Source organism: Protopterus annectens, chromosome 7.part0, assembly GCF_019279795.1.
Source record: "Protopterus annectens isolate FY-2018-M chromosome 7.part0, PAN1.0, whole genome shotgun sequence".
Classification (NCBI taxonomy): Eukaryota; Metazoa; Chordata; order Ceratodontiformes; family Protopteridae; genus Protopterus; species Protopterus annectens.
Genome location: NC_056739.1, coordinates 1,123,598,717 through 1,123,615,407, shown reverse-complemented (window position 1 = coordinate 1,123,615,407; position 16,691 = coordinate 1,123,598,717). Strand labels below are relative to the sequence as shown.

The following is a 16,691-nucleotide window of genomic DNA, read 5'->3' as shown; positions in this document are numbered from 1 at the left end:
CCTTTGTGAATCCTGCCCAATGTCTTTCGGCTTTTCCGGGTTAGGGGTCACCACAGCAGATCACCAGTCCACAGACTGATTTGCAGTGAAGTTTTTATGATGTCACCTTGCCAGCCCAGTCCCCAACCTTCACAGATGGTACATACACACACGCACATACACACACACACACACACACACACTCTCGGTACCTGCATGTCTTTAAAGGTCACTTGACCGCAAGGAGAACATGCAGACTCTGCAAAGAAGGCGCTCCAGCTGAGAATCGAACTGGAGAGCCTCTTGCTGTGAGGCGACAACTCTAACCACTGTGGCCTGTAATAGATATTCTTAATATTATGTCTAATTTTGTATAATTATTTAAACTGTATTTGCTTTTCTTATTATTTTTAAAGGCTGTAAAATTATTATTATTAACATGTTTTGTAATACTTTGGAGCTTTTTCTCCCTGGCCTCGGCTGAAAATGGGCTCCTACCCAGTTCAAATTTCCCAGTAATCAAATGTCAATAAATAAACGAAAGAAAGTATAAAATCTGTAGACTTAACTATACTGCAAAATTCTATCACAGAAAGTGTCTGTGTATTAAACAGCTTCAAAACTCAAACGTTGGAGGGGTAATTCAGTAAATTGTGTGAAGGGGTAAATCAACCCTTAAAACAGGGACAATACCTCCAAAATAGGAACAGCATGTGTAAATCAGGCCTGAAAATAGGCATGTTCCTGCAAAATAGGGGCAGTCGAGAGGTTTGGGGGGCAAAAAGGACTTCCCATGAAGGACACGTTTAAATATTACTCTAATTCACTAGAAGTCTAGAACAACAGGTTTTCTATTTACATACCTTTTCTGAGCATTTAGTATGAAAACTATTACGTCTTACACTATTGCGTGATTATAATCCTAATTGGTGACTTTTTAAATTTACAAGTTGTTGTTGTCTTTCGGCTTTTCCCGGTTAGGGGTCACCACGGCGGAACTCCGGTCCGCTAATGATTGGCAGTAGATTTTTACGAACGCTGAGGTACCAGCTCGACGTTCAACCTTCAGCGAAGGCATGTGAACCTCTTGCTGTGAGGCAACAACGCTACCGCTGCACCACTGTGCCATAGTGAAATTTTTTTAAACTTTGACCATGATCTGGGGTCTTTGACACCCCCTCCCCCAGTGTATTTGTCCAGAATTGTTGTACTAACAGGTTGAGAGGCATGTGGCAAGCAATTGCAAAATGAGGAAGGCACACCATTTAACTTAATTTCTCCTATAAATTCATTTGATAATATGGTTGATTTAATGCTATTTGTTAACAGTAGTAACTGCTAGTTTTTGTATTTCTGTAAAACTGTTGTGAAGGCGCCACCACGAAATAGGTGATAGCTGTGCATCAAAAGTTTACATCCGGAACGATATGATACATAGGAATTCGCCGCATTCACAAAGCGTATACTCTAGGATCCGTAAAAATCACTCAACACATATTTCAGTAATAAGAAATGTTGTACAGGGGTAAGACTTTATATAAACAGTTAGTATACATGCCGTATTTGTCATGTAGGCGGATCAATTAAAATATATACTCAAGAGGCGGGATCAAATAAATAGACACAGGAAGTAAGCCCCACGTGTAAATCTGTCGTACTGTTTCCAATTATCATGGCGGCTGAGGGTGATGTTGAGTTGGAATTAGAAAATGAGGAAAATTGCACTGAGCGCCCTACTGAGAAACCCCGTAAACATGACAGCGGTGCAGCAGATTTGGAACGTGTCACGGATTATGCTGAAGAAAAGGAGATTCAGAGCTCTAACTTGGAGACGGTAAAAAGGGGGGGTAATTAGGTTTGGAAATGGGGAAATGACAGCAACAGGAATACTGGGAGTAGTAAGAATTGGCATGTTGTCAACATTTCCTTTTGTTTACGATAAATAATGGGTGTGTTTTGTTTATAGTTAGAGTATTATAATACCGTTGTTGGCTTTTTTACTCTTCACGTCAGAGCCTAATGAAAGAAGGGCTTATTACTTCAAAGAAAACTATTTTGCAACTTTTCACCAGTGATAAATGCGTTTGCTTGTATTTTTTAATTGTTATTGGAAAAACTATTTATTTTTATTCGTTTCTTTAAACATTGTGGTATAGATTTAATTGTGTGCACACGCGTGTGCTTGAGTCCTGGATGAACAAGGTCCCAAAACAAGCCCACCAAACTAGTTGGCTAACAAGTAAATAAATAAGCAGTGTATCGTGTAGGTACGAAGATCAGACTACTACCCAGATGACATAAGTTTGATTAGTTACCTTTGTTGCTGATGTAGTGGGTGAGCCTATCCTTGGGGGTAAGTACCCAGATGGTATAAGCAAATCAATCGGTATGCCCTCCCTTGTGAAAATCAGGACTTTGAGTGCTGGCTGGGCTGACATGTGGAATGAGCAAGGAGGTTGGCTTCCTCCCTTGTGAAAATCAGGACTTTGAGTGCTGGCTGGGCTGACTTGGAATAAGCAAGGAGGTTGGCTTCCTTCAGGTCCACCAGGCTATGCCCCATTGACCTTTCAGTCATACAGTAGAATATCTGTACTTGAAGGAAAATCTAAGATGCAGTCCTGGTTGCGCAAAAAGCAGAAGAGTTTTCCTACTCCTTAACACACTAGCATTTAAGCTGCTTGGTGAAAACTGTTTCCCAACTCTTTGTAATGTATAGTATTGGTGTGCTAAGAATGTCACACTATATAATTTTGAAGGTTGTCTCTTATATTGTCCTCTCTCTTTCACTCTGTGTATTCCCTCTGTAAACTGGGCCCTCGCCTCCTGGAACACACTCCTTAGTGATGTCAAGTAGGCATGTACCTCCCAAAAGTTCAAAAAACTTATTAAAAATGACCTCCTACCTTTGGTTAACAAACTCCATACTAGTTGCAGCACTCTTGTATTAGCTGACCTCTTGTATTATTCCGTGTCTGTTGTTGGATTCTTCACGGAATGTTGTTTTTTTATCATGTTTCACCTGTCTCATTCTCTACTGGTTCTTCTCTCAAGTGGACCTCAAGATGTCTTTACATTCACCACTGCAGTATTCTTAACTCATGGGATTCCCTGCCATGAAGCCCATCGTCCGGCCAATCGACCAAAGGCTGCCATTTGTCACCTAAGCACTCCTCGTGCCACGTAGGACATAACAGTGATGTTCAGGCGTACTATCCTCAGAACTTCTTTGCCACCAGTTCAAGTGCTGTTTTGAACAGTTGGTCTGTTTGCTTCCATCCATTTTTTGTTGCAATTCCGGTGATTACTCCCATTTGCTGAAGTCCTCACCATTGCAGATAAGTACCCAGTTGAAGTTTTGTTCTTCTTTTGATTTTTGTTTTGTGCTGTTTGTTGGGGGGGGGGGGGGTTAATATCATCCAGGATGGGTAAATGCCAGTGCGGGAGACAGATTCCCCATAACGACCGCCACGATAAGTTTGACTAGGAGGTTCTAACAACCAAACGTTTTGTTCGAGTTGTCAGTCCGAAAAAACATTCATAGTAGCCTTTCTCCTTTCTTCCCTTTCATTGTATCTTGATAATCAGTGACCTTAAGCTTCTTGCTAAAGATATTATGAATGGAATTTCCTGCCCCAAGGGTCAGCCGTCTGAGAAGGTGAAAAAGTTAAGACCGGAATCTTCTGCTGTAAAGCCTGTGCTAGTTGTTTCTCCCAAGGTGGTTACAAAACCAGAGACTTGCCTGGCTGTGTTGGATTTCTCTGCCATGTCCAGGTTGAAGGCCAGCAAGGATCTAGCGGGCAGCACTTTCGATGAGGCTTTGCAGGCATTCGTTTTGCGTGTTCAGGGGGAACAGCAGTTTATTGCGGAATCTCCCTAGACCTCTCTTAAACAGTTTCTTATTGGGAAGAAGTTCCTACTGCGGTTGTGGAATGCCATTCTGAGTCAGAACCTTCTCAGTTTTCTAGGACAGATGTTCTTTTAAAAAAGAAAACTTAAACGTTTCTTCTGCTCCTAGAGATCCAGAAAGTGAGTGGCAGGCCTTTTTTAGGGGTTATTTAATGCTTTACTGTCATTAAGGCCTCTTCAGGTGGTTTTGGTTCCTGCTTCTCCTTGGTCCTCTTCTCATAAAAGGCCCAGGAAATTGAATTCTTCTGAGAAAGATTTAGATACTGATAAAGAATCACTTATTCTACCCAAATTCCTTCTCCTTTGGATTACAGGTGCTGAGGAGGAGGAATATAACAGTCCAGATAGTCCTCCTGATGAAGTTTCCTTTGGGGACACTATCTCTAGGCTGATGGAATTAAGTGGAGTTGTCCCTGGTTTCTGTTATCCATAAGAGGTACTATGAATTACTGCAGATGGAATCTCCTAAACCTGTGGTGATTCCTACTTTCTTGGCTACTAGATGCATTATAAAAAACATCCAGTAAAGTGCCTGATTCTCTGTCCCCTGCTTCCAAGAAGTCTGGTATGTTTTTATAGGGTGCCTGTGGACAGTTCCTGTTTATTCAAATTGTCATGCTGCTGACCCCTTTGTGGTGTCTGTAGCCTCTGATAAGCTGTCTCAATTGTTTCCTTCATCCAAGTTACTTTCTTCTGCCAAGGACAACAAAACCATGGATAGGCTGTTTAAGAAGGTTTATACTTTAGCTACCGTAGCTTTTAGGGCTATTAATTAGACTCTTATCTAGGTATGTGTTGGCTTTTCTTTCTCAGGCTTGTCAGGTTTTTTGTGATCTTTCAGACACTTGAGAGTAAATCTTCTGCCCTTTCCTTGCTAGGGACTTCCTCTCAAGTATCCACTGTAGTTATGATGTAGCAGATGCCTCTTCTAGGGCTGCTGCTTTTTGGTTCAGTACTGAGGAGGTATTCTTGGCTAAGGCTTCAACCTTTACCTAATGATATTAAGGCTAAGTCGATGGCTGCTCCTCTGGATAATATTTTTTTTCTTTGTGGAAGCGGCTGCGTGCTTGTCTCTTAAGGGGAAGGCCTTACAGAAGCTTAAACATGGTTTTGTTTCTCCTGTGCGTAAATTTCATAGAAACTGTCTTTCTAAGCCAGCCTTTGTTCATAGGCAAAACCCCTCTCCTGCAAAACGTAGAAAGGGTTGTAAACTTGACTCCTCCTGCTAAGGCCACTCGGGCTGCAGAAATTCAAAAGCCTTCCTTTCCTGACAAACCAGGTGCTGTCTGACTCCCATCTGTTCCCAACCACGTTCCTGTTTCTCCAAACCTTTTTTTCTCTATTTGGCTTCGAATCACCCATGATTCTTGGGTTCTGTCGGTCATTTCGTCAAGAGGTAATTCATGGTGTGGGTTTCACGTCCTCCTTTTATGGGCATTCCTCAGCCTCCTCGGGAACAACTTTTCCCAGAGGATCTTTGAGATCTGTCTCGGGGTACTGTTCAAGAGGTGCCTGTGTCCCACATGAGGGAAGGGGGTTTATTCAAGAATGTTTCTAGTGCCCAGAAAAGAGGGTACGTGGAGACCGATTCTAGACCTCTCTCATATAAACAATTTTCTGAAGGTGCCCTGTTTCCTGTCTTGCTTCCTCAGGCCTTGTCTCTGGATCTCAAGGATGCTTATCTCCATATTATGATTCCATCCTTGTTTCAGGAAGTTTTTGCATTCCTCTGCTTCCTGGCATTTCCAGTTCTATGCTTTACCCTTTGGCCATTTTACTGCCCCAGGGTTATTCACCAAATGCCTCACTTCTGTGGTTGCTTTTTGCAGGCTTCAAGGGATCCAAATAATTTCCTTACTTGGACGACCTGCAGATTCAGGCATCCTCTCTAGAAGTCCTTTTGCAGAAATCTTAATTTCACCCCGGGGATCACTTCTGTGACTCTGCTCGACAAGGACATAGGAAAATGATTTTCTTGGGTGGCGAAAGCCAGGGTACCTTTTTGGCTAGGCTTATATAAGCCCTAGGGCCAATAGCCTAGTATCTACCTATGAACTATTTCTCTTCTTGAGAGCATGGGGTTCACAATAAACTTCAAAAAGTCTTCCCTGACACCTCCTCAGGATCATGGCTTTCTGGGTTGCAGGATTCAGATGGTGCCAATGCTGGCATCCCTACCTCCTCCAAAGACCTTGATTCTCATTTCTTACTTTCAGAGTATTCTTCCCCCTGTCCTCCATTTCAGCCAGGGAATGTCTGAGAGCTCTGGGTTTCTTGGCTTCCACCATTCCGATGCTCCTTGTGGCCAAACTCCACATGAGGAAGTTCCAGTGGTTTATGACGTTGGTGTGGCTTCAACATGTGCATCCTGTAGACTTTTTATAGTTCTTCTTCTCCCTTGACTCAAGAAGAAACTTCTGTGGTGTATTCAGCAGTTGTTGCTGAATCTGGGGCTCCCTTTTCATTCTCCTCTTCCATCTCCGGATCTGTTCACAGGTGCTTCAGATGTGGGATGGGGAACAAAGTTAATTTTGTCTCCCTGAAGGTTCAGGGAGTGCAGTTGCTTCGTCAGCAAAAGGAGCACATCGACAGAGCTGACAGCTCTTAATGGCTCTTCGGGTCTTTCATCCTCTTCTCTCCAGGGCTTGTCAAGGTATTCACAGGCAATACCACAGTTGTGGTATGTTAACGGGGGTGGGGGGACAAGATCTTCCTTCTTTGCCAACTGGCACTTCTGGTATGGGATCTGGCTAAATCACCAAAAAAATAGTGTAAGGTTAATTCAGGAATATAAAAAAAATGTACAACAATCACGTCAAATGTCAATGGGTCCACCTGGGTCAAATAGCACGCCAAATGTCAATGGGTCCACCTGGGTCAAATAGCACCCACGAACCAAAAATCCAGTCCTCCTTTATTTTAATCCGCAGATGAATAGTGAAGCTAGGAACCACAGAGGACACAATCCAGTAGTCACCTTTTTTGATTTAGCACTTTCGTCAAGGTGAAAGATTTCGTCAAAATAGCAATGTTTGCTAAAACGCATCTTTAAATAACTCACCCACAACTAAGGGACGTGGGTGACTATGAGGTGGGGAGAGCATACCCAGACCCCCCCCCCCAGGGTCAACAAGGGGGGTGGCAGTATAGGTATGAGGAACACAATGCTGACAATTCTGAACCTAGTAACACATGTACTGATACCCCTTTAGACCCTCTGCCTGAGGAGGTCAGAATGATTGAGAAAACAGAGGCAGGAGAGACAGGGCAATGGGAGATATGGGCAGAACTATCAGAACAACTATCAGGGCCAATGCAGGGGGAGAAGGAACAACTACCAGAGGCAGTGAGCCTCAGTGGAGAATTTGATTAATGCCGATTGTACTATTGAGAATTTGGCTGGTGATTTTAGTATTTATAACTACAGTCGGATGATGGTCACTATGGAATGGGCTGAATTTTTTTCTAAAGGCTTGAATATTCTCCCTGCTACTAATTTTAATATTGTCGACACTTTTATACAACTTAAGTTATACACTAGGAAGTTGAACTTAGCACTACATTTTTCTTCAGATAATCTGGCCTTGAACCAAGTATCACTCTGTAGACCTAGTACCTTTATGCCTCCTGTACACCCCACAGTACAAACTTTTGAGATGTTATGTGACAAAGAAATCAGGGGGCTGATGCAAAACAGGAATCCTAATAATACATCACAACTTGATTAAAAGTGAGGCAGTGGTCCTACAGGACATTTTGGACTGTAGACAGACCAGATTATGAAACGGGACAAGGGTGCGGGAATAGTAGTGATGGGTCTTGATGATTATAACAGGATGTTGGAGCTTTTATACAGTGATACATATGTAGAAGTCTCTCGCAATGAACTGAACATCGCTTACAGAAACATTGACTTGCATATTGAACAACTGCTACTTAATGGTCAGATATCGATAGATACACGAGTACCTGTATATAAAACATCCTAGGATCCCAACAATATTCGGGATTCCTCCCCCCCCCCCCTTCGCCCTATAGTGGATGCCAAGGCCTCTAAGATGTTTTTCCTAGTGAAATACATTGACAATAAGGTCAAACCTGTACTGGATGGGAGAGAATCCATTATTAGATATTCTTGGGATTTTCTAGGGAAAATTAAACCTGAAATGTTTGCCGAAGACTGATATTTGTCGTTGATATGTGTGACTTGTTCTCTGTGATCCCACATGACAAAAGGCTCGAATGGTTTTATGATTATCTTTGAATGAAGACATCTTTTGACCATGGGACTACCATTCGGGCATGTACAGAGCTTGTCCTGAAGAAAAACTTTATCAGCTTTGAGGGACACCTGTTTAAACGAAGAACTGGTGTCGCTATGGGTGCATGCTGTGTGCCAGCATTGTATTGGCACAATGGAAGGATTTGTTCATTAGGACCTCTGAATTCAGTGATGTCTGGGTGCTCTGTATGCACTACCTGTAGGATATTGTCCCTTTCTGGAAAGGAGGTGAAAACGACCTGAATAGGTTTTTCACCTTCATTAATGGGACCACAATTTTTTGAGGTTCACTATGAACAAAGACATTTGCAAGCCAACATATTCCAACTCATTGTTACACTTTTCTAGTTGGCACCCTGTACATCAAAAGAAGGCACTGCTTAAAGGGCAGGGCAGTACATCAGGCTAGCCAGGATGGTTTCACAACTTGATGATTTTTTAAGAGAATGTGGGGTATTGAAGAACATGTTAATTAAGAGCGGATGAAGTTATTACCAAGAGAGAACTTGGTAATTTTAGCCCGCTATTATTTCTTGGGTTGAGTGGACCTTCGCATAAGGGGAAATCCAATATATTTAGCAGGGCACTTGTTTTGCCTTTTTACGACTACAAAGAGATTGTGGTGAAGTTCTGAGCAATTTTTAGTTTGGACATTGATGTCCATAATAAACTGGGCAAGAGGCCGCAGATTGTTTACAAAAAGGAAACTTCCCTGGAAGGGTTATTGGAAAGATGCAACATAAAAACCGATCAGGATGGCAGTTACAGATGTGGTAGGTGCCCACAGTGCCCCGTATAGGACTGACTGACAAAATTAAAATCAAAAGTTATGGGTACGTCACTACATGTAGGAAACATTTTTGTTACTCCAAAGGAGTTGTTCATGTTACATTTGTTCATGTTACATTATGATTCTTGCGACACCCTACTATGTAGGAAAAACAATCTGGGCACTGAGACAAAGAATTTACCAGCATATATATATTAAACATAAGAACAAAAGCAGTACACTGTACAGGCATATCAGCATTCACCCATTGCATGCTTTCAAATTTTTCATCCTGGAGCAAGTTGATTTGGTCCCTCGGGGGGGGGGGGGGTCCCTTGGATGAATTTTTAGAGTTCATGGAGATTAAGTGGCAGATTAGAACAAATGGCCTGTCAGACTTCTGGACTCAATGACAAGAGTCTCTATTAGTTCAATACTTTAACTGAAATCTATGCTGTTTTTGTAATGTGCAAGTATTTTTTTTTTTTTAATCAGGAATGTGCAATTATGCTGTTTTTGTTATGTGCAATAATTTTTCATCAGCAAGTATATCAAATATCTATGCTGTTTTTGTAATGTGCAAGTATTTTTTTTATCAAGAATGTGCAATCTGTGCTGTTTTTGTTATGTGCAAGCATTTTTTATCAGCAGTATATCAAATATTTAAAAAAATAAGTTTTTTTTTTATTATTTTTTGGAGGAAGTGATGTTTTTCTTTTAACCACTGTGATTTGGGGGTGGGTTATTTAAAGATGTATTTTAGCAAACATGGCTATTCTGATGAAGTCTTTCACTTTGACGAAAGTGCTAAATCATCTATCTTGGATTATTGGATTGTGTCCTCTGTGGTTCCTAGCTTCACTATTCATCTGTGGATTTATTTAATTTTGGTCGTTTGTTTTTAATCCTTCTTTATTACAAAACAAAGTTGATTTATCCTCCATAGAGAGACCATTTGTGACCTGCAATGTAGAGATGGAAGTTATGGGACATGTAGGAATGTCATGTGCCAGATGTGGTGGGGACAGGGGAGTGAAGTTGACAACAGGACTACAGGTTAGCTAGGAGTGCAGATCCATTATGTGGCATCATTGAGTTCAACAATCTGGGCCTGTCCTTTACACGTTACACATGTAACTACACTGTGCGTTGTGGTTCTGCTTTGTGTGGGTGGCTAATTTTGTCACTTGCTGTCTACACAACACTGTGCTTGTTTTAGCTGAGGAGGTTGTGCCTCCATTTTGGGGGGAGTGCTTCCTCACCCCAAATGTTAGTGTCCACTTGTTATTGTACAGCCTGCTAATGGCAGTTGTCCACCAGGCAGGTTTGCTGTGCAATGAGGAGCCTGTGTTCCTCCTGTCGGGTATGGCCGAGTTTATGCAGTTGTAATGCTGCTGGCATAATGCATATGTGTAGAGCTTTGCATACTTGCCTGTCCCATCTGAGAGGAGAGGTGCAGTCAAGCTATGTAAATCATCCCACAGGCAGTAATCAATGGCTTTGTTGAAATGTATGTCTGATCTCACCAGGGAGGACTTCACATTGGAGGTTGCAGTGGTCACCCATATTGGTAAACACACGCAGTACGTTGATTCCCCTTGTGGGGATGTCACAGCACTGCTCTAGGACATTGTAGTTAAGGATGTGGACTAACCTTTGGGCAAGTGAGCTGCAGCACGACCAAGCAACACAGTTGGTGGTCACTTAATGCCGCCCCAAACCACGGTGTAATGTATCTTGATAGACACATGTACATACAAATACTCACAATGTGTGTCTGGTGTTTGGATTCATGGAGCTTCTCCTGTAGGCAGCTATTGCTTGGTTATGTGCCCTTCCAGTACTGCTTGGCACCTGCATTACCGTGTGAACACGGTAATTTTGACGTCTGAAGATATAGATGGATTTGTATTCTGGTGTGGCTGTAGTGCTGTTCACAGCCTTGAACCATATGTCATTGACTGCACACGTCTGCATAATCCAGGGTGGGGACACCTTCCACAGAGTGGGGTTTAGTGTTGCCATACCTAGTGTGTAGCAGCATAACCATGATGTTGTATAAAGATGGTGGTCTCATTGCCAACTTTTCCCTGAACAGTGCATCTAAGATGCATTGTGGCGGTGTCAGCAGCTTTAGATGGTACTCCAAATCTCTGGGATGAGAGATGAAGACCATCACTGAAGCATTGATGTCTGAGCAAGGCATCTCAGGCAGGCATGTAGATCATCTCCTTACACTGACACCACATGTTAAGGCAGTTATTGACTTCCATCAGTTTCCGTGTGTATGGAGCCATTATCTTAGGTGAGGGTCAACTGCAGCTGAAAGCTATGTGCATACCCATGAGAGACCTAGACTGGCTAAGCTCATTCATTTGTCTGCATACAGGCTGGTGACATATGTCCATCATCAGTACACCTGCAGGAACTATGATGTCAACATTAACTGATTTGTGGTAATATGTGGCAAGGCCTATTGTGTCAACCCACAGACAGCTATCTGATCTTTCCCATATGTAATCACTTGACATAGGCATCCAATGTGTCTCATTAAGTAATCTCCTATGACTAAGAGGTGTGGTTCTGTTTTGCCTCTGGTGTTTGACTGGTCAGAGTGGTGCCTCTGGTGTTTGACTGGTCAGAGAGTGGTGCATGCAGTGTGCATTCCAGACACGGGATTTTCTGAGGTGTCTGGTAATGTATCTGGTAAGAAGCTGTGTGTGTGTGTGTGTGTGTGTGTGTGTGTGTGTGTGTGTGTGTGTGTGTGTGTGTGTGTGTGTGTGTGTGTGTGTGTGTGCGCGCAGGATGTGAGCTGTGTGTGTTGGCATAATGGTTGTTGCCATATGTAATGATTGCTTTTGGAGACACCATGGAAGCAAGGTTTGAAATGCAGTCACGTCTGTCACATGTGTTTGTGTCATAGAGTAGAATGGTGCGGACACGCCCAACATCTCAGCAGCAGGTCCTACAAAGTTAGGATCATGCTGCCACACCCTTGGTGTTGATAGCCTGATGTACAGTATTTGTAGGCAGGGTGGTATTTGTAGGCACACCCTGCATTGAAGATGTGGATGGCCGTGCATACATAGACTTGTTAAACTTTGCTGACATTACGTTGGCTTTGTAAGCTTATGGTGCCTGTCAAGCAACCAGACAGCACACTGGTTTTTATGTAAAATGATGTGGGAACACATGTGTTTCGGGTACATAACTGTACAGTATGACATACCTAGGACATGTGGCAGGTGGACACACATTGGCCAAAGGTGGCAGGTCCACTGCACTAGGTCTCACAGCCATGTGATGCAGATGTCCACCAGTAGTCTATTGAAGGGCAGGATGCAGGTCTAGCTGTGAAATTGTCACCAACGGTGGCTCACCGCCATTATGCTGATTGGTTCAGCAAGACTTGACATTTATGTCACTGGACATTGTACATTATATTGTGACAATACAGCAGTGCTCCTAATCCTCCCTCCCCCCTCTTGTCAGACATATCACCAACCCTGGAACAGAAGGCATAAGACATGCAGAAGACCTCTGATTGCCCAGGTTGTTTATCAAGGCATCTACCTGGAGAAGGGTATGTGAAGCCTACAGAGCCTTTCATGATGTGGGGCAGCTGTATGGATGAACAAGCAGGCTGTGTTCTGCTGGTCATGATGCGCTTCATAGTAATGTTTTGCGTGTGATGACCGAAAACATATCGGAGCATGGTATCCTATGTGGGAGTGGTGTCTGTGAGACCAGCATTAGTAGTTGCCAGGCAGTGGTAATTCTGTGGACTCCCATGCTTAACACAGTATTCACAAGATAATTGTGTCCTTCCAGTACACACCGCCTGGGTAGTGTCAAGCTGCAGAATACCTGTATAAAACCCTCGCCTTACCTTAACAGGGTGTACATATTGCACTTCCATAATCTGTTTGTGCTGTGTACAGACACCTTGGATGACACTCTTCTTAGAACATGCTGGAAGTAACTGCAGTACTTGGTTGCAGAAAGGACAGCTAGCATGTAGTGCCATGCAGTGTCACCAGATCTGAGTAATGTGACATTTGCTCAAGGCTAAATCGTGCCTACCAACTCTAACCGGTGAACCCCGTTGAGTGTTGCACCATGCAATGGATGACTGGAATATGACTCGTTCTATCTACCATGGCCAGGCAAGTGTGTTAAGCAATATTAGGCCAACGGGCCTTGCTGTAAACTATGTAGGTTATCTACAGTGTGTCATGTCATTTGGTGGATAGCAAGTGTCTTGACAGTCATAATCTGAAAAGATAGCATTGGGAGACCTACGCTACAATGAGGCCAATCGCTAGTGGATTTCCCCAGACATCATTAATGGCGTACCCCTTCTAGCCATTCCCTCTTTGCAGTTACAGTCACTGTCAGTGACCTCTGACTACATTAGCAGGTGATTGCATATTAGGAGCTGTCACTGAATCCACACACAACCAACAGTTAACCATGATGGCCTGCCACACACATTCAGTTGTCTGAACCACTGGCAAATACTAAATGCCAATAACTGCACAATCCTATCCTTTTGGAAGTCATCTACCCCTGTAAATCCCAGACTGTTGTTGCTTTACTGAGTGGCAGTCCTCACAACTATCATTGTGTGTAGGGGCACCCTTGGTATGTAAGTACACCGGCATGTTTACAACTCTAGAAGCCACACAGGTTCCATGGTATACTAATACACATCTAGATAACCTGTCCTATGGAATCCATGTTAAGGCTGTACATGTGTAGTCTGCCTCCTAAATGCTTTGGAGGGGATGTATATGGCTGCCATACAGGGAGGTATCCCACTGTGTACCTCCCACATATCCATGGCAGGACTAACGCATGTCTTAACCTGTTCTACACACCTGCACTGTCACTGTGGTAGAAATAGCACATGCTGGAGAGTCAGGTATGTAACAAGACAGTACACTCATATGTAATAGTCCCCTTCCATGCATGTGAAGCACACATCTGCTGTGACACACATGTTCAAGTTGCACAATGGAATGTGGAACAAGACTGTCATAACTGATGTCGGACAAATGTCTGTACTGGACACAGGAGATTTGTAGATGGGTCATCTCCATCACCACAGCTTGTAGTTGTGTTAGCTCCCAAAACCCTGGTGACACGTATCAAGGGTATCAGACCTATTTAAAGTTTAGGGATGCATGAGTATGCTGAATGACGTCATTGTCCTTGTTAGCCTGCTTACACACATGAACCTATGGAGCCATGCACCTACAGTACTGTACCTTGCTAAGGACATATTTCTTTTGTGTTGAAATTCCATCCTGTGCTATTACGTCTATGGCTTTATTACCGCTGTATATCCATAGGTGTTCCTAACAGAATCCTGAAACAGAAACGGATCCGTGACATACCTTTCATTGTCATTCATTCATACAGCCATCATACAACATAAGGTGCACAAATTGTGGTTTATTCATTACAGATGTAAGTATACAGTATTTGTCAGTAAGGACAAGTGACATGGCAAAACAATGCATTACACAAGTACATGTTAATTTATATAGTCACCATGTGCATCAGACACACCGCTTCATTTCCCTGCATCGATGACGAGGATGACATGGATGTGGTACAGGTATCATCACTTGCACAGGGTGTTTGTCAGGAGGCTTAGGTTGACAGCATGTGTGTCAGGAAGGGAAGCAGGCAAGATGGACCGTGGAAATGTCCCATGTTTCTCTGTAGGTCACCTGCATTTGACAGTGGTGTGTGAATGTGTATATGTACACAGTTGAGCTCAGTGCTAGCCCTACATGTGTGCATGTTGCACAGCTTTGAACCATGCGTGGTAGGGCTGACAGTTCACTGCCTCTGGCCCCGAACATGGGAACTGGCTCTGTGAGGAGTGCACTGGCACCTCATGTCCAAGGTCTGAAGCGGTGCTAGTACCTGACTTTGACTTCTATCTGCTGGGACCATGCCCTCCACGGAATGCCCATGACCATAAACTCATGGCCTGCCACGTCTTGGTGTGGACAGCACAGTCTCATCTGTAGCGCTGGATATACTGCCACTACGGGAGCACGATTGTGCTCTGTCACGTGGACTCTCAGCAGATGGGGTTGCTGACCTATGTTCATGAGTCCGATGCTCGGCTGTAGACATTCCAGCACAGACACACTGCATTCCAAGATGGTGTGCAGTCTGAGCCCACCTTTTTTTCCACTGCATCAGTGAACCGATGCAGGGTGTCAGCAATGCAGTGGAGGCAGTCACAGATGTCAGACTGTGCTGCATCTGTAACCATAAGCATACATCTGGAGTTCTTTTCAGAACATTGCCTGTGCCTCCATGATGGCCTGAAACATGCACTGAGTGACCTGTGAGTGACACCTGCAACAAGTGGGCAGACAGCTCCTGCAAGCACCCCTATCAGTCCGGTGTGGAACCTTACCAGCTGTCTGGCTATGGCCAGTGTCTACACTCACTGGAGCCATAGTTGCAATACTTTCATGTCCAATGTCCCCACCCTCTTGTCTGTCCAATATCTGTGGCCTCCGGGGACTGGGTATGTGTGGGCATACCCACCCTCTTGACTGTCCAATATCTGTGGCCTCCGGGGACTGGGTATGTGTGGGCATACTGAATGTGTGCAGTTGACAATGAGGACAGAAGAGGGATGTCAACTTCTGGGGCAAATTCAGCCCCTGAAGACCCCACCTGTGCCTCACTGTGGCCGCCATTATCAGTCTGAAGAGACCATGACATCAGGTTGTGTAGGGACAGACCCAATCCCCCCCCCCCCCGGGTCACCTGTGATGAGGAAAAAGCAGTACATTAAAATGTGCACTATTATGTTCTGCAGTACTGTGTTGCAATATATGTATGTATGTATGTGTGTGTGTGTGTATGTATATATATATATATATATATATAATCTATATATATATATATATAAGCTCTATACACTGTTGTCACTTTTGCAGACTTATTGAAAACCCAACCTCGTATAGTAAGACGAACATTACTTTTCCCACAAACAGCTGTAGTTACTAAATAAAGGCTCTTTACATGGCACTGTTGACATTTGTGAAGAGACTGCGCAGTTGGCACACATGTCTTGACAGTACTGCCACGTGCATCAGTGTGGTGACACCTAAAAGATGGGTATGACTTTAGCATGTGTTGTCAGAAAATGTCTGTGCAGTTGGCAATTATGCTGATAATACAGCAATCCAGACAGCAGGCCTGGGATGACACTTTAGGGATTACATTGCTGTAAATAATGTAAACCTACATCTATAATAAAACAGTGTTGTGCTTATCAGGAGCAGGACCACGGCCTTGTCTGATACCAAACGGACCTGTGAAAAATCAGTACCACCACATGCAGCACCACAACAAGGTAATACGCTCACATATCTCACATTTACAGTAGCTACTTACAGTAGCTACTGTGTTGATTGTTATATTGTTCAGCATCTGCACACGAGAGTCAAACTGCAGTTAAACCCTCTCCCCAAAGAACACAGACCTGACACCCATGTAAGCGTATGTACACCCTGACACTGAATGCTACAGTATTGCAGTGTCAATCTAAGCTTACCTGCAAGCTCCTCTGCCTTGGAAACTATGGCACCCACATCCACTCTGTACAGTGTGATGGATGCCTGGGAGCTGTCGTGTGTGCCTAGGAATTCCTCAGTGGCTGAGGGTGGTTGTTCCACTGCAAGCCCTCCGCCACTGGTGACCCCATGATCCCTGGCT

The 16,691-nt window shown here is 43.6% G+C and overlaps 1 protein-coding gene across 1 annotated transcript in view; it reads left to right on the top strand.

Moving 5' to 3' along the window:
* Positions 1–1,608: 1,608 nt before the first annotated feature.
* Positions 1,609–16,691, top strand: part of HYPK (huntingtin interacting protein K) — a 93,031-nt gene continuing 77,948 nt past the window's right edge. The window contains exon 1 of the mRNA XM_044077702.1: positions 1,609–1,813. Within this exon, the coding sequence (XP_043933637.1) occupies positions 1,652–1,813 (162 nt within the window). The 5' untranslated portion in view covers positions 1,609–1,651. The remainder of the gene's footprint in view (positions 1,814–16,691) is intronic.